General features: G+C 38.4%; 3 protein-coding genes across 3 annotated transcripts; all 3 read left to right on the top strand.

Annotated features, from left to right (window-relative positions):
* The first annotated feature begins 865 nt into the window (after positions 1 to 865).
* Positions 866 to 15,501, top strand: LOC145911473 (SWI/SNF-related matrix-associated actin-dependent regulator of chromatin subfamily A member 4-like). Its single transcript, XM_082998829.1, has 36 exons — positions 866 to 1,130; positions 1,269 to 1,417; positions 1,534 to 1,623; positions 1,773 to 1,833; positions 2,095 to 2,194; positions 2,260 to 2,408; positions 2,683 to 2,765; positions 3,004 to 3,137; positions 3,271 to 3,383; positions 3,552 to 3,655; positions 3,852 to 4,004; positions 4,157 to 4,261; positions 4,554 to 4,727; positions 5,198 to 5,332; positions 5,558 to 5,605; positions 5,864 to 5,932; positions 6,095 to 6,220; positions 6,706 to 6,869; positions 7,397 to 7,574; positions 7,887 to 8,015; positions 8,076 to 8,189; positions 8,490 to 8,603; positions 8,891 to 8,990; positions 9,189 to 9,330; positions 9,776 to 9,918; positions 10,090 to 10,277; positions 10,534 to 10,643; positions 11,076 to 11,193; positions 11,676 to 11,822; positions 12,122 to 12,271; positions 12,963 to 13,064; positions 13,322 to 13,437; positions 13,625 to 13,832; positions 14,181 to 14,385; positions 15,115 to 15,245; positions 15,306 to 15,501. The coding sequence occupies exons 1-36, from the start codon at positions 929 to 931 to the stop codon at positions 15,330 to 15,332; spliced, it is 4,581 nt and encodes a 1,526-aa protein (XP_082854955.1). The 5' UTR covers positions 866 to 928; the 3' UTR covers positions 15,333 to 15,501.
* Positions 15,502 to 16,657: 1,156 nt separating this feature from the next.
* On the top strand, positions 16,658 to 17,834 carry LOC145897221 (receptor-interacting serine/threonine-protein kinase 1-like). Its single transcript, XM_082985454.1, has 3 exons — positions 16,658 to 16,767; positions 16,939 to 17,111; positions 17,174 to 17,834. Exons 1-3 carry the CDS (start codon positions 16,750 to 16,752, stop codon positions 17,832 to 17,834), a joined length of 852 nt encoding a protein of 283 aa, XP_082841580.1. The 5' UTR covers positions 16,658 to 16,749.
* A 226-nt stretch (positions 17,835 to 18,060) lies between these two features.
* Positions 18,061 to 21,264, top strand: LOC145910015 (receptor-interacting serine/threonine-protein kinase 1-like). The gene is made up of 7 exons (XM_082997142.1): positions 18,061 to 18,178; positions 18,245 to 18,417; positions 18,480 to 19,327; positions 19,450 to 19,551; positions 19,933 to 20,063; positions 20,304 to 20,475; positions 20,661 to 21,264. The coding sequence occupies exons 1-7, from the start codon at positions 18,161 to 18,163 to the stop codon at positions 20,933 to 20,935; spliced, it is 1,719 nt and encodes a 572-aa protein (XP_082853268.1). The 5' UTR covers positions 18,061 to 18,160; the 3' UTR covers positions 20,936 to 21,264.
* The last annotated feature ends 543 nt before the right edge of the window (positions 21,265 to 21,807 follow it).

The raw sequence follows: 21,807 nt of genomic DNA on the forward strand, positions 1-21,807 counted from the left end.
CGTCATTGTTTCAAATAACTTTGTTTTTGCTCCAACAACGTGTTTTTTTTGTTCCATATCAATTGTAGATGGAGGGCGGTAGTTAGGATTTATAAATCCTTTCCATCACTTTTCGTTATTTTACCATATGCTCCGTAAGCAAACATTTCCACTGTAAATACCGCGAGCCCGTATTTGATGCAAAATAATTCATAATTAACATTTATGCTTTTATTTGGGAGGTAATGGACTTTTCCAATCCTTCAGTTGAAGTTTTTCCGGGTTTAAGTTACAACGTATGAAGGCAAGTTTATTCTGTAACTAGGCCTGTTTACATGACCGGGAACCCAGGATGGCCTGGGCACGAATACCGATCATATTTTTTCTTCTTGGTATACGGGTCGGGCGCTTGGCCAATGCTGCCAATCATCACTCGCCCGGTTCAATCAGCATCAGCTTGGATCAATAACATCTTTGCTGCCGTTTAGCGGCAGATGCGACATTTTTCTTTTCCCCCATGCTAGTCATCCAGACAATGAAAAGCGCTATTGTTGCAGTGCGCCGTAAAAGTTTATGCATGCATTATTGCATGATGAATTTGATTTAGTTTAGTCTTTAAGTGGCGCAACCGGGACTGTTACGTCACAGCTAATGTGCGCTATCAAAAGTGACAAAGGTCCCTATTTTGCGTACAGCGTACAACAATAAAACGTCAAGCCGGCAGTCATTTGTTGTATTTTTGACACGTAAAATAAAAAAGAGACAAAACGTGTTCAGTTGTGCTTTACCCGTTTTCTGATACAAAACAATTCTAGTTGATTGATAACAAATTTAAAACAAAATGTCCATCAACATCACATGCTTTTTATGTATTATGTACAGTTTTAACTCTAAATTTAACCCTGAAAACAGAACTTGTGTATGGAATAGTGATGACAAAGTGACAAAAATGTCTGAGAATTCTGAAGCTGCTGCTACTCCTGTAGCTTCAAACCCAATGACAGCACCTTCCTATGCTGGTTATCCACCCATGGCATCAACAAACACAAACCAACCAGTCCCTCCACCACCAATGCAACAGAGTGGCGAAACTGTTCCTAATAGAGGGCAACCATATGTGCAGCAACCTTATCAAACAGCTTCAATGACAGGTAATTTGGTGTTGTTGTTTTGGGCTTGACTTTACAGTTGCAAAGATGTATATACTAATGTTATAGCAATTCATAGGCAATTCCACCTTATGTTATTCATCATTTTAGCAAGCATAATATTTTTTCAATTATTTTTAGGTCCTTATACACAACCAAACCCTGCACCAGCAAACAGCACTTTGGTGAATACATATGCTGGTAACATTTCATCGACGACTGATGTTCAAACCAATAGTGGTCGAGAACAGACAGGGCCATACACTGAAAGCACAGACTCCTTAAAACAGGTAATTATCATGAAAAAAAAACACATTTGCATATGTATCACAAAAATGAGAGAACATTTTTCTATGTTCAACTTTGGCACTTTCTGTTTGTTAAAAATGGGATTAATTTGTTGCAGGCAATTGAATCAATGAAAGCCAAGGGAATGACAAATGACCCAAGATACCACCAACTTGTTAACTTGTTGAAGCAAAGAAAACAATTTCAGGTTGATTAAGAATCTAGTCATAATGCTTATGGCCACTAAAAGAAGCTACCTATCAGCCAGTAAATTCATTAACACTGCTAAAGTAGACTTGTATGTCTGTTCCTCAATCCTGCACATGCACATCATAACAACATACTATTTCTCTCAAGGATCCTCCATCTAACACAACCCAGGCTGCTCCTCAAACATTACCCAGCACCGCTGACCCAAGTAAACATTTAAGTATTGTTGTAATAGATTTTGCAATTGGTTCAAAATAATGCTTTTGACATGTCTGCCATGTGTATTTGTTTTTAATTTGTCAAACATGTTATTTATATACAAATTGTTTGAGGAAAAAATTTGGCACTGGCCGATACAATGCATTAAATTCTCAGATGGCACAGTTAGATCAATAACGTTGTTTGCTAAACATTTCCATTTGCTTTTATTATTATTTCGTATTTAATATCCTAAGCTTGATTATTTTAGGTAGCACAGCTCCTTCATCAATTGCCAATACTTCCCTTCCAGTTAGCCAGGCAGGCAACCCAGCACCAGCTACAAGCTCGGAATCAGTGACACCACCCAAGTATGCACCGTCAAATCTTATATTACTTTCTCACTGCACCACTACATCCCTATTTAATTTTGTAGGTCTGGGCCAAATGTCTTTTCCAATACACAACTTTACCAGCTCCGAGCACAAATTGTGGCTTACAAGATGCTGGCAAGACAACAGTTGGTTCCAGACCAGCTGATGCAAGCAACTCTAGGAAAACGTGTTGCTGGCACCCAACAACCAGGTTTTAGTCCATAGCATGTCCCAGAGTTCCAGATTTGCTTATATTTGTTTGTTAAGTGCCCATATTATTGAAATTATTTACATGTATTAATTATTGCTTACCTCTGCTGTAACTTAGCCTTTCTATCCCTGGTGATGTAGTGTTTGAAACATCTGAGTAGCATACTAGCTTTAGCTTTCCCTTTCCAACTTCAATTTGACACTGTTTAATGTCTGCAAACTTGCAACAAAACATGTCGTAGGAGACTTTGCATTTATAATTACATCAAATCTAGGTGTGGTCACTCAACCAGGGCAAAAGGAGTCAGAAAAACCTGCTTCTGTTTCTCAAGGTTCTGGCAGCACAGAGACTGTTGCAGTACGTTTTATTGTATTTATTTCGATATAAGTATATATATAGTCTTTGTCTTCATAATGCTTCGGATGACCAAACATAATTATGTACCTTTTACGTCGAAACAGTGGCAATATGTCTGCAGCTTATACACAATTCATATTATTGGCTCCACATTGCTTATCATAATTATGTATATTTATGAGTTTTTTTGAAAAAAAAGGCAGTTTTTAGTGACCAATGCTATTATGTCATTACACAGAAATCAGCATCACCAGCTTTACCACAAGACTTGGCCACCCTACTTCAGTGTCCACCCAAAACCAACAAACTTGCCCCAACTCGAAAACCCGAGGGAATTGATCCAAATATTCTTCTGCACGAAAGGGAAAACAGGTACAAAGCATTGAATTTAAAAGTTTGTGTGTGCAACATGACTGAAAAATGTTTGTTGTCGATTGTGCGTAATCTGTTACTCATTAAGTGTTAAAAATTTGCATTTTTAAGAAATGTGTTTAAACTTTGGCAGAATTGAAGCAAGAATTGCACAACGCATTATTGAATTGGAAAACATGCCCGCAAACATAGCTGATGATTTGAGAATCAAGGCCACCATTGAGCTTAAAGCTCTCAGAATGCTCGGTAAACATAAATTTCGCAAAACATTTGTGGCAGGGGTATTATGGTGTGCTTTATGTTATATTTTTTTGCCATCTTTATGTATTGTTATACAGATGTTTGTTTAAAAAATTTGTGGATTTTTGGCGAGGCATGATCAAAGCTCGGTAAATTAAAAAAAAACATCCACAGGTTTTCAGAAGCAGTTGCGACAAGAAGTGTTGAGTGCAATGCGACGTGATACTACCCTTGAAACTGCACTAAATGCTAAAGCATACAAGAGAGTAAAGCGACAGGTAAAAAACCAGCTGCAATGAATTAAGTTACAGCACTGTATGGAAAAATATTGTATGATTCCAGGCTGTGTTTCTGTTGTTAAAAAAAATATATTCATGTATATATATTTACAGTAACTATACTGCCCAAAAGTTACTTTTGTACACATAATATGTCAGAAGATGAGTTTTGGAACCTATTTTTGCTCTGTTGCAGACCATTAGAGAGGCTCGGGTAACTGAAAAACTTGAAAAAGCTCAAAAGATGGAAGCTGAAAAGAAGAGGAAGCAGAAACATCATGACTTCCTGCAGAGCGTCCTCCAACATGGCAAGGAGCTTAAGGACTTTCATAGAAACAATACACAAAAGGTAGGATAAAGACGTGTACCAAGTCTTACTGTAGTTGGCTTTGTTAAATGATTGTTTACTTTTACAAACAAAAGCTTGATTTACCTAAAGATGATTTTACTAAAATATAGTGTGTGAATAAATATAATGGCATTAAGTTTGTGTTTTTTTAGATTGGTAAACTGAACAAGGCTGTGCTTATGTACCACGCCAACACTGAACGTGAACAACGCAAGGAGGAGGAGAGAATTGAAAAAGAGAGAATGAGGAGACTGATGGTTAGGATTAACAAAATGTTGCTCTGTTTATTTGATAAAAACTCTATTTGGTCACTTATAGATTTAATGCATGCTTGTACTCAATGAATGTATAATACATTGATAAAAAATACATTTCATAATATTTTTGAAAGATTTTGTATTGTAGATACGCAATTGATTTCAAGCAGTGTTGTGTAATTTATGAGTATTAATTGTCCAAATTTCTTGGAAAACACACTTTCCCTTAGGATTTGGTTTAGTGAATTTTTCTTTCATGTTTCGTTGAAAATCAAGATGTTTTCATTTCAAGGCTGAAGATGAGGAAGGTTACAGAAAACTGATTGACGAAAAGAAAGATCGTCGTCTCGCTTACTTGCTCAAACAAACTGACGAATACATCAGAAACATCGTGAAGTTGGTAAAGGAACACAAACTCGCTCTTGCAAAGAAGAAGGGGACTGGAAAGAAAAAGAAGAAAAGATCTGTGAGTAAAATAATCTGCAAACTGTATCACAAAAAAAATTATGTTGCCCTTTCTACAAATTATATTACCAAAAATGCTGTTGTTTTTACAGTCATGATTCATTAAGTCACTGTGTATATTGTAAATCAGTGATTCCCAACCTTTTTGTGGTTGCATACCTCTTGGAATTAAAACAATTTGACGCGTACCACCTAGTTGAGTGTTACGAAGTAACCTAGGGGGACGAAGTAACAAATTACTTTTTTTAAATTTTACAATTAAAATGTTTTTTAATTCAAACTATATCCGCAAATACGGAGTGCTCATGTGCCACCTGGAATGTCGTCCACTAGTGGTACGCTTGCCATGGGTTGGGAAACACTGATCTAAATGTTTATAAATTCCTAAAGGTGTTATAATCCGGCAAAGTTTCTTGATTTGGTAACAAGTGATTTAGTGCCAAAAGTAAATTAAACCAAATTTATCGTTAGGTTGATGATTCAAACTCGGAAACCGACCGACATGTGGAGGTGAAAAATATTGACACAGGAGAAGTGCTGCAGGGAGAACGGGCTCCGAAACGATCAAATTTAGAAGCATGGCTTGAGATGCATCCAAACTTTGAGGTATGTTACATGTAAACTCATTGGTTATGGCTTTGTTGTCTTATTTAAAACATGTTCCCAAATGCTGACCAGTATGATATGAAACACAATCCCTGTCTTGTCCAGTAACATAATATTCACAAAAATGACTTAGACCAACAAAGTTTATACTCGATCCTCTTTACCCATCTTAATGTCGTATGAACTGGTCACATATTTTTGAGTGAATACATTTTATGTTTTCAGGTGGTTCCCCGTGCTGAAAGTGATGATGATGATGACGAAGATGATGGGGTAATAAAAAATAAAATATAAACAAACTCTTTGACTAATATGTGACCTAAATGTTAACAACCTTCTGAGGAATATGTTTGTGAAAAAGTATCTTAACTATTTTTGTTCAATAACGTCGCCTGTTTAAAACAATCAATTAGATTGGCCACAGATCTTGTTCTACATGAAGTATTTGTTGTGACTTTTTCTGCATGAAATAGTCTAAAAGTTTAAAACAGCATGAATTGGACGGTGGAGTTTAAAACATATTATTGTCAGGATGAAGCTGGTGAGGGAAAGAAAGAAGCAGGAAATGAAGAAGGGGATGAACCCACTTTGGACGATATTGTAAGATTTCTATGTCACCTCATATCGAGCAATTGTTTAAAACCTATGGAAAATGTTTGACTAAAATTAGGACTATTGTTGGTATTTTTAGCCATACTTGCAGCTTGCCAATACTGTTTGGTGCCAACCATTGGGGCTTTCAAATATTTCCATTTTCTGCAGAGCAACGTGGATGACGAGTATACTACATATGACACCAACACTTACTATGCGATCGCCCACAATATTAGCGAGCAAATTACAGAACAGCCGAAGATGCTAACGAATGGAACGCTAAAGGAATACCAGGTATGATTTTATTAAGTTGTGGAGGAAGTTTTAATCAATGTGTTCTTGAATAAACGTTGCTGTAGTTTTGTCCAATTGGAGTCATTATCTTGTTCTAGCTTAGTATGGGTGATAATTTAGCAAAACAATGTATTTTTTAATGTTTTTAGCAAAATATACTGGATGAAAGCATGGTCCCGTAGCATTAGAGAGAACATATTACCTGCTACACAATGTGTTGTGTTTCAACTTTTTAGTAAATTTCTAGATTAACATATTAAACTAAGCAGCTATATATTAAACTTGCAATGAATAATTATCACCAATAGACCACATGCAACCGCAATTACAAAGTATGTATTTTGTTGGTGCATGAAAAGTTACTTCTTACATTCCGCTGCTTTGCATTCAATGGTTGGCACTGATAATGAACACAGTTGTGTTTAAAACGTTCAGCATCTCAGCTTGGGCTTTCTTAATTAAAATCCTCTTTGTCCTTTTGACAGTTGAAGGGACTGGAATGGCTTGTATCGCTTTACAACAACAACTTGAACGGAATTCTTGCCGACGAAATGGGATTGGGGAAAACCATTCAAACCATCGCCCTCATCACTCATCTGGTTGAGAAGAAACAAGATAATGGACCATATTTGATCATAGTTCCACTTTCGTGAGTCTTATTTCAATTCTATAAAATCAAAAGTTTTATTTGTGTTATTTAGTTTTGAGTTCCCAAACTTTTTCACACTGACAATTTTTAACCGTGTAAAATGTTTTGCAACCCCTCATTTTTGACAGTGATATTTAGGTATTTTATTGCAACATGTAATTGTAATGAAGCAACTGAAAATTCCCCAGGAGGGGTGAACTTTGTGAAATTTAACTAAAATAACTAGTGTAACATTGAATCTTTGTGACGTCCGTAAAATGCGGCGTGCAACCCTCAGTTCGGAAAACCTTGATTTACCTTAAAAATTTTCTGCCCGTTATTTAAAAAAAATATTTAGTGTAAAAACAATTCCTAAAGAAAAAATCCATACACAAAATCGATAATTTTTTTTTTTTGTTTGTTTGCCAGTGAAAAAGTGTGTGAACGTTGAAACAGTTCAAATATTTGATAGTAGTACAATACCGTGATTATTGGTAGCCAAACCCTAATCATTCAGCTGCTTTACATGACTTAACATTTTGACACAGTACACTCTCCAACTGGGTGATGGAGTTTGATAAATGGGCGCCCAGCGTCATTAAAGTTGCATACAAAGGATCACCACAGGTTCGCAAAACTCTCTCCCTCAGTCTGAGGGGTGGCAAGTTCCACACAGTGCTCACCACGTACGAATACATCATCAAGGACAAGCACGTCTTATCCAAGGTGACAAATTGCACGACTTGTGTTTTTATCAATGCGTAAAGAGTGCATATAGTCAAAAACATATATATAATGTGAAAAAAACGATGTGTTTTTTTGTTTTTTGAGCAGTGTTCTTTATTGTTAAACCCGTTGTATCTTACTAATGTAAATCTTTAAGTCTATGACTTGTTATTCGAATTCGACGTTTTGGTCGCTACTCAGCTAACCTTAGCACAGGTCTCTTATAATGCATATCTTTAGTTCAACGTTTTCTTGCTTTCTTACGAGAAATATCAGCTTTTTGTCGAAACTGTTACAATTCGTTTGGTACAGATTCGCTGGAAATATCAGATTGTGGACGAGGGACACCGTATGAAGAATCACCATTGCAAACTTACACAAGTTCTAAACACTCATTACCTGAGCCCTCACCGACTCCTGCTAACGGGAACTCCCCTTCAGGTAAGTGATGCGTCTGGAGGTAAGACGTAACTTGTGGTAACGGTTTGTATTCCGTCGCAGAATAAACTCCCCGAACTCTGGGCTTTACTCAATTTCCTTCTGCCCTCTATCTTCCAATGCTGCTCCACATTCGAACAATGGTTCAACGCCCCCTTTGCTCTGACGGGCGAGAAGGTATGATTTGTTCTCGACATTGGCGATAAATCAATGCTGGCTTGTATATGTTGCAAGTAATACACCCGCTGTAAATCCCCTAAAACATGTGTTTTATTTTATCGGAAACTGGCACATTCAAATAATTCCTTATAAGCGCGTTTAAACTTATATATTTGTCCGGAGCTTCAGGGTTTTATAATGCTGATAAATAAAGCGCATGTTTTGGTACAATAGGTTTGATTAGAAATGCAACAGCCATAATTTCTGTACAAAACATACATAGCAACAATTACACATTTACATGACCTTGCATGTTAGGTCGATTTGAACGAAGAAGAAACAGTTTTGATTATTCGTCGTCTGCACAAAGTTCTTCGGCCATTCCTGCTTCGTCGTCTTAAAAAGGAAGTCGAAAACCAACTTCCAGAAAAGGTATTTCATCAAAAAAGATCACAAAACCTCTTTTTATTCTCATTGTCGTAACCGCGAGTCTCTCGTTTTGAAGAAAACCTTTGTCCCATTTTCGAAACTTGAAGCATTTTTCATAATTACGTTGTTCAGTTGTTTAAACTTATACCGACAAATAGGCACTGCAATTGTTGCATAATATACACATAAAAAAGTTTTGCATTAGCTTCTATTTAAAACAAGTTTACAGTACAGTATCGCACGCTCGAGTTTTGTGAAGTGAACTTTCATATGTTGTGTAATTTCACCAGGTTGAGTACGTAGTGAAATGCGACATGTCGGCTCTTCAGCGACTCCTGTACTGTCACATGCACCAACACGGCCTGGTGCTTACTGACGGCTCAGAAAAAGGTACTTCGTGCAATTGTAGCTACACACAATAGTTTAATGTTCAACTATAAATATTCAAAGTAATAGCAACGTATAGGTCTATAAAATATAAAGGATATGATTTTCAATCGTTTATTTTTTTATAAAAGCGAGGGCAAATTGGGGTTTATAGACAAATATAAGTACATTAGTCGACAAGACCGTTGATCCACTCGACAGGAAAACAAGGAAAAGGTGGAGCCAAGGTTTTGATGAACACAATCATGCAACTACGGAAAATCTGCAACCACCCATTTATGTTTCGTCACATCGAAGAATCGATGGCTGAACATCTAAAGATAGCGGGCGGAATCGTCACCGGGTAAATACTATGTTGTATTGTAGCGTTTTTTAACCGTTTACCGGCCCCTCAACATATTCTTTTCACCTTTAAATTGGAGTTGTTCTGGTGCAAAATGCATACTTTTTCCTTATAAATGTCATTTTTGTCGTATTCCGTTGATTACGTTTCAGTTTATATGATCAAGATCACTGGGCCGTAAAATTTTTTTAACTTTTCCTGGTGCGCAAAGTTAAGTTTTGAATGCACTGATCTATTGCACTCGTTAAACATTTGTTGTGAGATCTTAGTAAAGAAAATTTTTACGGTCGCCCACGATATTGTGAAGTCACTAGCGGGATTTCAACTTGTTTTATGAAAGTCTTCTAACTTTCAGCTTTATTATTAAGGGCTTGCCTTACCTTGTATAGTTCGACCGGAAGGTTGTGATGGTGATAATATGTTAATTGAAACTCATTTTTCGCAGGAACGACTTGTACCGAACATGCGGCAAGTTCGAACTACTGGACAGATTGCTTCCAAAGTTAAAAACTAGCAACCACCGCGTGCTGCTTTTCTGTCAGATGACGTCAACAATGACCATTCTTGAAGACTATTTCGCTTACAGAGGTGCGACAGACCCTTTATTCCTTAGTCTTTTTGAAGGTTTATGCGGCTTGGTCCTGAACGCTTTTTTCACTTTGACACGCTATTGTGACGTCACAAATGCAAACGCGAAAAATGCCGTCCGAATCAAAAAAAACAAAACAATCATTTCAAATTATTGCATTCTGCTTTTAGGATACAAGTACCTGCGATTGGACGGCTCCACTAAGTCTGACGACCGGGGTCTGATGTTGCAGGCGTTTATGGCAAAACATTCTGACTATTTCATTTTTCTCTTGTCGACCAGAGCCGGGGGTCTGGGTTTAAACCTGCAAGCAGCAGACACGGTTATTATATATGACAGCGACTGGAATCCACATCAGGTACGTAGTAACCTTGCCTGTGCACCCAAAAAAGCTAATCTTCGTTGATATTAAACCTAAGTAACCGGTAGCTCAGTTGGTAGAGCAGTGAACTTGGTTAGCCAAGGGTCGTGAGTTCAAACCTCAACGGGAGCTTGATTTTTCATACCTCGCTCCGATTGCCATGAAAAATCGTTTTGGATCTAACTTGGCTGAGAAGTCTGTCAACCCTATCCAACTTAAGAAAATTTCGATCTGATACAATGTTTGTATACAGGATATACAAGCCCAGGATAGGGCGCACAGAATTGGTCAAACCAACGAAGTTCGTGTTTTACGTCTGATGACTGTAAACTCGGTCGAAGAAAAGATTCTCGCAGCAGCCAGGTTGGTTTCCATTTCGGGAATGCCCCTAAATGAATGCTCTGGCTTTTTCGTAAGCTGTATAATAACAATAGAAAACGCAGTTTTGTTTATTTGCCGTGAAAAAACGTTTACTATGTGGCTTTAAAATATGTTTGATTATTCACACAATTCATAACTGCCGAAAGGTAGACTTGTTTTAGGGTTGTATCCACGTTCAAAGGTTTTGGCTTTAATGGAGTTTATATGTGTTGTATACTACCAACTCCAACAACCATGGACTAAGTTTGTTTTACAACTTTGTGGAGAAAATCTCCTACACAAATAATGACGCTTTTAACCCTTCCGCGTTTGCAACAACAAAAAGCGATTTTTGTGTCCTTCGCCACCAGGCCCACACCAGCGCAAAACCTAACACAGTTCAGTTTACGAAACACTTCTTACTTCTTACGTCAGATACAAACTTAACGTGGACGAGAAAGTCATCCAAGCCGGTATGTTCGACCAGAAATCGACCGGAAGCCAAAGGAGAGCTTTCCTCTTCGAATTGGTGCAACGCGGTACAACTGATGACGTAAGTGTTTGAATTCCCCGGTTTCGCAAGTTTATGTAAAAAACAATGCATTCTTTGTGTAAATTAAAGCAAAACGTTACTTTTTGTGTTGATTCCTCCGTGGCGTTTTTTTGCAGCTCACTATGATCCGATCGCACAATTATTTTAGTCCGAACCCGTTTAAAGTAAAATCTTGATGTTTTTTTTAAATAAATTATAGCTAATATCCTTCATTTAAAATATGTTACCCTGTAATGTTTTGAGGACCACAACAAAAAAGGCCCTTAATTTCTTAAATAGTTTCTTTCAAAGCACTCTTCTGATAAGCAATGCGATTTAATCAACTTTTTACAACAAAAACTCTTCACCTGAACCAAAAACGATTTTTTTGTAATTATTGCTAACTTTTCTCACCGGCTCTCCACAGTCCATCATAAGCATTAACTACATCGGCAGCGGGCAAAAATATTAAAATTCCAACCAACTAAAAATGACAATACCAGGACGAGGACGAGGTTCACGATGACGAGACGTTGAATCAGATGATCGCACGCTCGGAACCAGAGTTCGAACTTTTCCAACAAATGGACATGGACCGACGTCGAACCGACTCACGTGACCCCAACAGAAAACCGAGACTCATGGAAGAGGTAATGTAACTAAAAAAATACAACAGAAAAAGAAAAAACAAACTGCTGGTATTCTAATTAGATGTCCAAGTTGAATACGAATCTTTCCTAGACACCACGTGCACTGTGCAATTTATGCGAATACAATTACCTTAGTAATCTAAACCACGATCAGTTTTATACGCTTCTTAGGCCCAGATAGTGTTTTTTACTAAGTACACTTCTCCAAAACAAATTTGCCTCAAACTAAAATTTTTGCCTAAAATTAAAATTTTTGGTTAAAAATTTGGCTTTTAACGCGCAAAACTTCCCTCTTCCAGGATGAACTCCCGGCGTGGCTCCTGACATCCACGGAGGACGTGGTGCGGCTCACCCACGAGGAAGAGGCGGACAAGCTCTTCGGAAGAGGATCGAGAGTGAGGAAGGAGGTGGATTACAGCGAATCACTCACCGACAAAGAATGGCTGAGGGTAAGATTTATAATTGGAAAAAGCTCCTACCGTAAGTGCGCGACCTTTTCGTCAGTAGCAATGGGTGGAATGGTGAGGGACGTTAGCCTAAACCTGGCGTCAGATTTTTCGCTGCCATTGATCTGTTAATAATGGCATTGATTCGGTCATGCCAACGATTATGTCTGAGTAAAGTTAGTTGGAATATATTTAAACAAAACACCACAGCACTACAGACAGTATCAATTGACCACAAGGTCAATATTGTCATGATTCAATACACTAGGTCAAGGCAAGTACACTGAAGAAAGAAGGTAATATCATTTATTTGTTTAGCTTATGTGTTTAAGGGAAGTGGCACCACTTGGACATAATAGTATAAATGCTTCTTTGATCAATTTATCAATATTATAGCTGTGATAAAAAAGCGCCCAAATAACTTCCGGCCACCTCAACAAGTTTATACTGACCCTAGTGGGTTTAAGGATAGGCAAACTCGCGAAAAGTCGGAGCAGAGCTCTATAAAAGCTGTGAGTTGTAGACAGATGGCCACTGTATCGACATATAAGGTCTCATCACTGCAGATTGGTGTGACTCTTGCAGAAAATCTTGTTGACCAAACACACAGCATTGAGACTGTATTAGGATTTGAACAGTTATGACTGCACTGTCATCTCCACCGGGAGGTTACTGTCATTCTTTTTGTTGTCAGGCTGTCGAGGACGGAATTGATCTGGACGATCTGGAGGAGAAAAAGAAGAACAAGAAGCAGAGGAAGAGGAAGCGAGGAGACGAGGATGAAAAAGGTGCTTGTGTGAAAATTTAGGTTTTGGAGATTAAGACGTACCTTGCATAAAAAAATCCAATCTGTATATGCTTGACATGCCATTTTCTAATTCGTCAGTGGTTAAATTGTGCATTTCTTCTGTAGTATCAGTGGTAATTATATTTTTTAGAACGTGTCTATCGCGTTGCCTGGATACAAGATTGTTTTATGGGATTAAGGCTTGTATGCAGCCAGCTGAAAAGCTGAATAAAGTATAATAATCCCTTTTGGGTTTCGCAGGTCAGACTGCAGTAAAGAAGCGACGCGGGCGACCTCCAGCGGAAAAACCTACCCCGAATCCACCGAAACTCACAAAACAGATGAAGAAAATTATTGAGCACGTGATCCGATACACGGACAGGTAAGAACGACGTTTTGTTATCTGTGATTATGCACCGCAATGCTGCAACAAAACGAAATGCTGAACTGGAATACAGTCCACAGTGACAAGTGCAATAAAAGTTTTAAGCAGAATATTTTGCCAATCATGGATGACAAGAAATCCCTTGCACAGTGTTTCCAATAATAATTATTTTAATGCGAAACAGCACCGGTCGACGATTGAGCGATCCGTTCTTGCAACTTCCCGCGCGCAAAGAACTTCCAGATTACTATGAAATGATCAAGAGGCCTGTTGACATCAAGAAAATAAGGGATCGCATAAGGCAACACAAATACAGGAGTTTCGACGACTTGGAACGCGACTTCGTACAGTTGTGTCAGAACACCCAGGCTTACAACGTGGAAGGTTCCTTGGTGAGTTCCAATAAAATAAATTCCCTCAGTTTGGGATTGCTAACCGTCCGAAAAGTAGCGTTTTATGCAACATTATTTCAAATTACCCAATTTTTTGTCACCTACTGCGTTCTAAACGCAATTATTTTCGTACTATGTAAAATGACAAAAGCGGTATGAATTTGCGGCATAGTTTTAGCATAAAATTACATGTGTTCTTCATTAAATTTACTACCCAAAATACAAGTGTCTGTCGCATTTTTTTTGCGGGAAACCTGTTTATGGTAAACAAGCCATGCCCTGAATTGATTTTTTTTCTATTGGAAACACCTTTATGGTAAACACGTGTTGATAAATTAATTATTGCAGATCTACGAGGATTCGATTAAGCTGAACACGGTGTTCACGTACGCGCGCGAAACGCTGGAGAAGAACGGGATTCTCTCCTCTCTGGAGGCGGAGGAAGGAGAGGGATCCGGAACACTGGGAGATGATAGCTTTAACGCTTCAACATCACAATCTCCGAACGCTTCGAGGAGCGAAGACGAAGATGACAAAGACTCAGACGACGAGCGTGAGTCCGTGGCGTATGAGTGGAAAATTAAAAAAAAAATTTCTGATTAGGGACAGAGTTATAGCCGATATTTGATTGAAACCATCATGTTTAACTGACGCTCCTTGTCCTGGGCTGACGAACAAGCAGTGAATTACTGCACAAGCATATATAGTAGTATACGCACTTGAATGTAAACACTTGGTTCAAAAATCCACCTTTCTCGCGATGTGAGTGTTATAATTAATAATAATTGATACCCCACATTATAAATGTTTCACCGAAAACATAGAAAATGACGAGAAAGGACCAGCTTTAAACCAAACGAGGTTTACTAACTCTACAGTGATTTTCAACCGGTGTTCCGTGCTGCGCAAGAATGTTTTTAGTTTGTCTGAGTGTTCCATGGGACACTGGTCGAAAATAACTGGTTTAATACAAAGGGCGCACATAGCTACCACCAGTTTAAATGTCATGTAATAATAAGACTTGTTGTGTAATAGTAAGAATGCAATTGTGTGGGCCTGTTGCTGCTCAAGCACAATACAGTAGGCTTGTGTTGGGCTCAGCTTGCCTTACAATAATAAATATGTGAGCTTATATACTACGGGAACTTATTACTACTTCAACTCTCAATACTATTTAATGCGTTGAGGGGAAACACTCACGTTACTATGTAAAACGTGACCTCTAAGTGTTTAAAGATGTATTGAATGTGTATAACTTGTCTAACTTCGTTGAAACCAACAGCTCTGCGCGTGAAAATCCGAGTGCCCAAAGACCCACCAACCCCGAAGCAATACAGACGCAAGGCAGCCTCCCGTCCACGCAAAGTCATCTCCGACGACGAAGACGCAGACGATTACGATAGCAACGATGACGTAAGGATGATAAAGCTCGTCATCGATTAGGTTTTGATCACGAATTTTCCTTCGTTTCAGGACAATTCGGAGACTTGGGAAGAATGATTGCTTGGATTTCATTTCTTCGCCTGCTGATGTTAGCAGTTGTTGTACATAAAAGGCGGCTCATTCCTTCAATACTACATGTGTGTTGTACTTTACGGTAAAATCTCCGTGAACTTTGTGTGCATTCGCTGGAACCGACATTCACCGCTTGTTGCTGCCAATAAACTTGTGCTGGAGATGATTGTACAACAATATATTAGCTTATTACCATCCCAGGCCACTGCAACACACACGTGAAGTTCTCCTGATCCAACTCCGCATGGGTGTCCGACCTAACAAGTGTGTTTCATATTAACTTTTATTTGGTAATATTAGCAATTACGCAGCACCGTAACCGAACTCTTATCTTGGCGCGGTGTCACGGCTATACGATTACTTGATGCTAAGAGAGTTACGTAAGACCACATTATAGGCCGCCAGAAAAGTTAGTTGTGACATGACGATTCTAGGTTCTTGGATCTGTTCCTTCTGGATACTCAACCACTCTGGAGTACCGTTACACTGAAAAACGAAACTCTACACGTGCAAGTGAATCTTTTAACAACCAGAAAGACCCTTGTCAATCAGCTTGCCGGACACCCGCCTCAAGGAAACTAATTTGGAATATATGTACCGTGTACCTGGTGTTAGAAAGTAATTTAATACGCGTGTAAAATAACGAAAGTACAAAAACAAAGGGCTAAAGTTTGGTGAAAAAACTACTGATGATGAAGGAACAAAGATATCAGATACGTGCAACACATTCAAGCTAGTGGTCACGTTTTTGCGCCCCCTGAAAGCTTTTCTCCAAAGCAGCAAATGACGCATGTAGTGAAATATGACGCAAAACAGTAAATGCAACAGTGTTCTTAGTGCACGCCGAAACCGTTCGGTGAAGCAAACTCTATTTCTGCAAGCGCCACAATAGTAAACAAATGTTTTCCGCCTTTGAATGAATCATGGAGGAAATTCGTTCCTATCCGAGTGAGAGGTGTATTTTTCATCGGGTCAAGCGTCTTTAATAGTTTGCGCTGCAAGGTTCGCTGTATTGAAACTATACGTCAGGTTAAAAACAGGTTACAAATAGAGGTTACATAACTCTGAAAACAAGCCAACATGCCAAAGTTAGAAATGTGCTAAACTACATGTTTATGATGTATTTAACATGAGCTATGCTTATCTTAAGTGTCATATTACTAATCAACTGACAGACAGGACGGAGGCGAGCAGATCAGTAGCCTACCAAATGAAACACTGCTTTCAGTCATGGAGACAACATGTTACCTATGCAAACTAAAATGCAGCATTTTTATGTAGTTTGTCACTGACATTGTTAAAGTTCTTCAGATCACTCTATGTATAGCATTGCAAAACTAACCAGGTGAATATTTTATTAAGATTTTGAAACTTACTGAACACGTTGGGCAACCAGAAGGAAATGACATCCACTGAAGGTGTAAGTAAAAAAACTCATTTTACCGAAATCAAACATCAATTATTAGTGCGATTTGATATTACTTTACCCTGTCTGTACTTGGTTGACGAAGGGTGTAAGTATGAAACCTAATGAAACCCAGTATCATGTATATGGCCGATTTGCTTTAAATGTGCTTCTTTCTCTATTTAGTTGACGGAATTCAGCACGAAAGATATTTATTTCGATAATGACCAACATGAAGCGGGGTCTGGTGGCTTTGGCCAGGTCTGGTTTGGCTTCCACAGGGTCTTAAACAAGTACGTTGCAGTAAAAATCTTTTCTGTCACCGGAGGACCACAAGAAAAAGCATTCGTAGAAAATACGTAAGCTGATGCGTTTCACCCTGTTGTTTAAAGAATTGATATTCAGTGGTTGATTTTTACAGAATAAGGGAGGAAATGAGCCATCTGAAAAAATTAAATCACAATAACATAGTGCGTGTTCTTGGCTGGGTGAAATTAGATTTCGCCATGGGAATTGTGATGGAATATTGCAAAAATGGAAACCTCCGGGTACTCCTGCTCGACAAGAGAATTCCACTCAGCGTATTCCTGCGCGTTTGGTTGCTGTCTAACATTGCAAAGGCTTTGGCGTGTTGTCACAGATTTTTGGATAAACGCTTAGTTCATGGTGACGTAAAACCAGAAAACTTCCTTTTAACGGGGTTGTTGATTTGTAAATTGTGCGATTTCGGTACAGCTGAATTGGCCACCTTAACCTCATCGATTAATGTGCCTACTCCAGAAAAGAGTAAGAAGAAGAAAATTCAATACACCCCATACTACACAGCACCGGAAAAGCTAAAAGATCTTGCCATGAAGCCAACAAAAGAGTTGGACATTTACTCATTTGCTATTCTATTGCATATGGTTCTCACCCGTGAAAATCCCTACACATGTGGATCAGATGACCATGCAGGATTACTAAACGAAATTAGGGAAGGGCTTCGACCCAATTGTGATACAATCGCACATTGGAAGGCATCCCTTGATGACCGCGACCAGGCTATAGTGGAAAAGCTCGCTATTAACTGCGCATTTATTTGAACAAGATTGCCTAATTATTAATAGGAGGCACAATGGCAACGAACACGGGCGTTTTAGTGAGTTATTTAAACGAGCAAGAAGTTAACAGCAACCCTTCGTTTTTAGGCTTTAAAATCATTATTTGTGACTGATTTTGCCATTTGTGCAAGGTATGTATCAAACTTGTATGTGTTAAAAGTGTTTTGTTTTGAATTTCAGACAAAACTTTTCTATTTAGCAGTAAGGCAATTCGTCTGAGCTTGCTTTGTCGCTAATCAAAGTTTTGAGGGACAATTTCCGATAAAACAGCAACGAAACATTGCTGCACATGTGGTGCTGAATGGACAATGACATCCACAGAAGAAGTAAGTATCAATATAAACATAGGGTCAGGTATTGGTGTAATTTGCTTATACTGTGATTCCTTTTAGTTAAGCGTGTTGAATGCGAAAGATATTTATTTCGATAATGACCATCATGAAGCGGGGTCTGGTGGGTTTGGCCAGGTCTGGTTTGGCTACCACAGGGTCTTAAACAAGTACGTTGCAGTTAAAATCTTTCATGTCACCGGAGGACCACAAGAAAAGGCATTCGTAGAAAATACGTAAGCTGATGCGTTTCACCCTGTTGTTTAAAGCATTGATATTCAGTGGTTGATTTTCGCAGAATAAGGGAGGAAATGGGCCATCTGAATAAATTAAATCACAATAACATAGTGGGTGTTCTTGGCTGGGTGAAATTAGATTTCGCCATGGGAATTGTGATGGAATATTGCAAAAATGGAAACCTCCGGGTACTCCTGCTCGACAAGAGAATTCCCCTCAGTGTAGTCCTGCGAGTTTGGTTGCTGTCCAACATTGCAAAGGCTTTGGCGTGTTGTCACAATTTTCTGGACAAACGCTTGGTTCATGGTGACGTAAAACCGGAAAACATCCTTTTAACGGGGTTGTTGATTTGCAAATTATGCGACTTCGGTGCAGCTGAATTGGCCACTTTAACCAGCTCGACTACTGTAACTACTTTAAGAAGAAGCAAGAAGAAACATCCGCAATACACCCAATACTACACAGCACCGGAAAAACTAAATGATCTTGGCATGAAACCAACAAAGGAGTTGGACACTTATGCATTCGGTATTTTAATGCACATGGTTCTCACCCGTGAAATTCCCTACAGATCAGGAAACCTAGCAGATTTACTGGACGAAATTAAAAATGGACTTCGACCCAATTGTGAAGCAATCAGAAATTGGAAAGCAACTCTCGATGATGGTGAAAAGGAAATAGTGGAGAAGCTTGAAGAATTGATGAAGCAGTGTTGGGATCAAAACCCGTCATCTCGCCCTACGATGACTGAAGTAAGCGATAGGTTGAAAGAACTTCTAGACGAGCAACTTTCAGCGGTGGTAGAACAACATGCCTCGGATGCTCTGAAGAAAATGGAAGAAATCTATCCTCCAGCTAACTTAAATCCATGCATTCCCCTCAATGACATGTGGGCACGCAAAAATCCACGTAAAGATATGAGCATTCTAAATGGGTTTTTTATTTACATTAACCTTGTCCGTTTTAATATTTTTGTGGTGGTTATTTTCTTTTTTGCCATACAACTATTACAGCATAGCATAATTTCGCAGTTCTCTATCCACTTGGAGATGGAGATGATCGTTTCTCTGCGCTAGGTGATCCTACAAATTCTTTACGAACCTTGGATGAAAAAAATGGCAGACATTTACAAGGTTGCGTTCAAATGACGCAAACTCGCGTTTTTTTTTCTAGGCTAATTGATGTTTTCGGGAGCAATTTAGATGAAATAGCTTTAAAATTATTGCATTGAGAAAGGATGAAACGTTATCTTTAATTTTGTGAGCTGCAGACAGATGGCCACCGTTTCGACCTATGAGGTCTCATTAATGCAGCTTCATGTGGAATTAGTGCAGCTAGGTCATCTTAATTAATCATGCACATTTAATGTCATCTTTCACAATAATGACAGTATTTTTCTGATCAGATATAACATTTTTTATATGCACAGACTGAAAAGCTTGCTGCTCTACGTGAAAGGAGCCAATGTCCAACAACATATATTGAGTTTTTATAAAGTACTTCCCTTGTTTTAGTTTCGATTCCAAATACGTGGGAGGATATGGAAGGTGATATTTGGAAACGAGTGAAGGTGCAACGGAACACAAGCGAATATTTAACCAACACTCAACGATTTACGGCAACCCTGAACTTGACTGTTGTTACAGTAAGATTACGGAGCTTTTTCCACATTATTAAAAGATTTTTATTTTGTGTTCTAAAAGGTGCGCGATCATTCGAACCCAGAATGAACAGAGGTCAATTTTTCGAAAAGCAATTTTTAATTATGTTTCATCAAACCAAAGCAGGAAATATTTATTTTTAGAACCTATGCCTATAGATCTTATGCGCATATTTGTGCAATGTGGACATGGTATTATTTAAACTTGACAAGCTAATTTTTCAGTTGGAGCGAATACAGAATCCAACCCTTTGGAGTCAATTTCAAGCTCAAAAAAAGAAAATTGAAACTAAACTGAAAAACCTCCCGGTAACAAATGAACTCTTCCATGGAACAGACGCAGAAACGAGCGACAACATTATCAAAGACGGGTTCGACAAAATTTGTGCTGGCCGAGGTTTGTTTACTTAATATCGAGGTTGTGTGACACTTCAAACTTACACGCATGCCGTTTTTTTGCTACTAAACTCTCTAAAACGTTTTTCGGGGATAAAAACGTTTAAAACAACCACGACGTCTGCTCTCGACATAATTGTAGTTCGTTATCCTCAAGTAAAATGTTTAATTACTATGCTTGCCTAGTAACCGCGGAAGGCAGAGGAGTTTACTTCGCAACGACTGCCAAATACTCGCACGATTATACCTCCCAAGACCAACAAGGCAACCGATGCATGTTTCTTGCCGAAGTTGTGACAGGAAGTTACTGCCTTGGTAATAAGCAAACCAACGTTCCACCGAAGCAAAACGACGGATCGCCTTTCGACAGTGTTGTGGATAATCTTGAAACTCCATCCATTTTTGTTGTTTTTCGCAATTCCAGCTTCTACCCATTATACCTACTGACGTACAAATCATAACGGCACTGATTCTTAAATTGAACAGGTTAAGTTAAGCTCTTTCATCAATTCTCACTAACTAAACCCTAACATCGAAATTAATTTATCAATAAAAATGTATGCTTTACCTGGCGTTCTATTTTAATGCAATATTCGCGATTAAAGAAAAAAATTAGCATTTTTCTGAAATGTTTTTCCTGTGTTGTGTACTTTTGTTGTTCATGTTATATTTTTCTGTGGAATTTTTATTCACCAACTTATATCGCTTGGTCGACACAGATGCTACGTTATAACGACAGACAAAAATAAGTGGTGATGCAACATTCATCATAATTATTCTTATTATGCATCATAATTTCGAGGAAAACCAAAGCTTTGTCTAAAACAGTAGGTTCTCAATCTTTTTTCTCTTATTTCCCACTTTCAATTAGAAGGGAATCCTTTTTATTCCTGTATTTAAACTTTTCAACTTGAAATTTAATTATTGCATTTGCACTATATCTGTTATGCTTTTATAACGTTTATGACGGCATTGCATGACCAATTGCCAATAAGTGTATGACACGCAGTATATACTGCACATAACAACTACTTTTGTGTATTTTGATGCAGACCAATTGCTCACCTACAACCCTACAATTTCCCACTAGTACAAAATCTCCCACCTGTTAAGAACCACTCGTCTAAAATGTCTAGTGTGTTGATCGAGCTTTTTGGGACAAGCCAACCTAAGGTCATTTCATTCAGACGCACGTTTCGGCGCCAGCCAATGTTCCCTGTGAAAAGTGCTCGCACTTCAAACTTACTGTAATAAATGTACATATACTAAAAAACGAATAAACTCAATACTTTGGGGGATTGAATCGGTAACACACACATGGTAACCGCGAAGT

Source organism: Ascidia mentula, chromosome 1 (genome assembly GCF_947561715.1).
Source record: "Ascidia mentula chromosome 1, kaAscMent1.1, whole genome shotgun sequence".
In the NCBI taxonomy this organism is placed as follows: Eukaryota; Metazoa; Chordata; class Ascidiacea; order Phlebobranchia; family Ascidiidae; genus Ascidia; species Ascidia mentula.

Excerpts from the sequence above, each read along its gene's own strand:
- LOC145911473 (XM_082998829.1), top strand. The coding sequence starts at position 929 with ATGTCTGAGAATTCTGAAGCTGCTGCTACTCCTGTAGCTTCAAACCCA. Across the intron at positions 4,728-5,197 it reads AGAAAAAGAAGAAAAGATCT|GTTGATGATTCAAACTCGGA; the intron begins GTGAGTAAAATA and ends ATTTATCGTTAG. Across the intron at positions 8,604-8,890 it reads AAAACCAACTTCCAGAAAAG|GTTGAGTACGTAGTGAAATG; the intron begins GTATTTCATCAA and ends TAATTTCACCAG.
- LOC145897221 (XM_082985454.1), top strand. Across the intron at positions 17,112-17,173 it reads AAAGCATTCGTAGAAAATAC|AATAAGGGAGGAAATGAGCC; the intron begins GTAAGCTGATGC and ends TGATTTTTACAG.
- LOC145910015 (XM_082997142.1), top strand. Across the intron at positions 19,552-19,932 it reads AAATGGCAGACATTTACAAG|TTTCGATTCCAAATACGTGG; the intron begins GTTGCGTTCAAA and ends CCCTTGTTTTAG. Across the intron at positions 20,064-20,303 it reads TGAACTTGACTGTTGTTACA|TTGGAGCGAATACAGAATCC; the intron begins GTAAGATTACGG and ends CTAATTTTTCAG.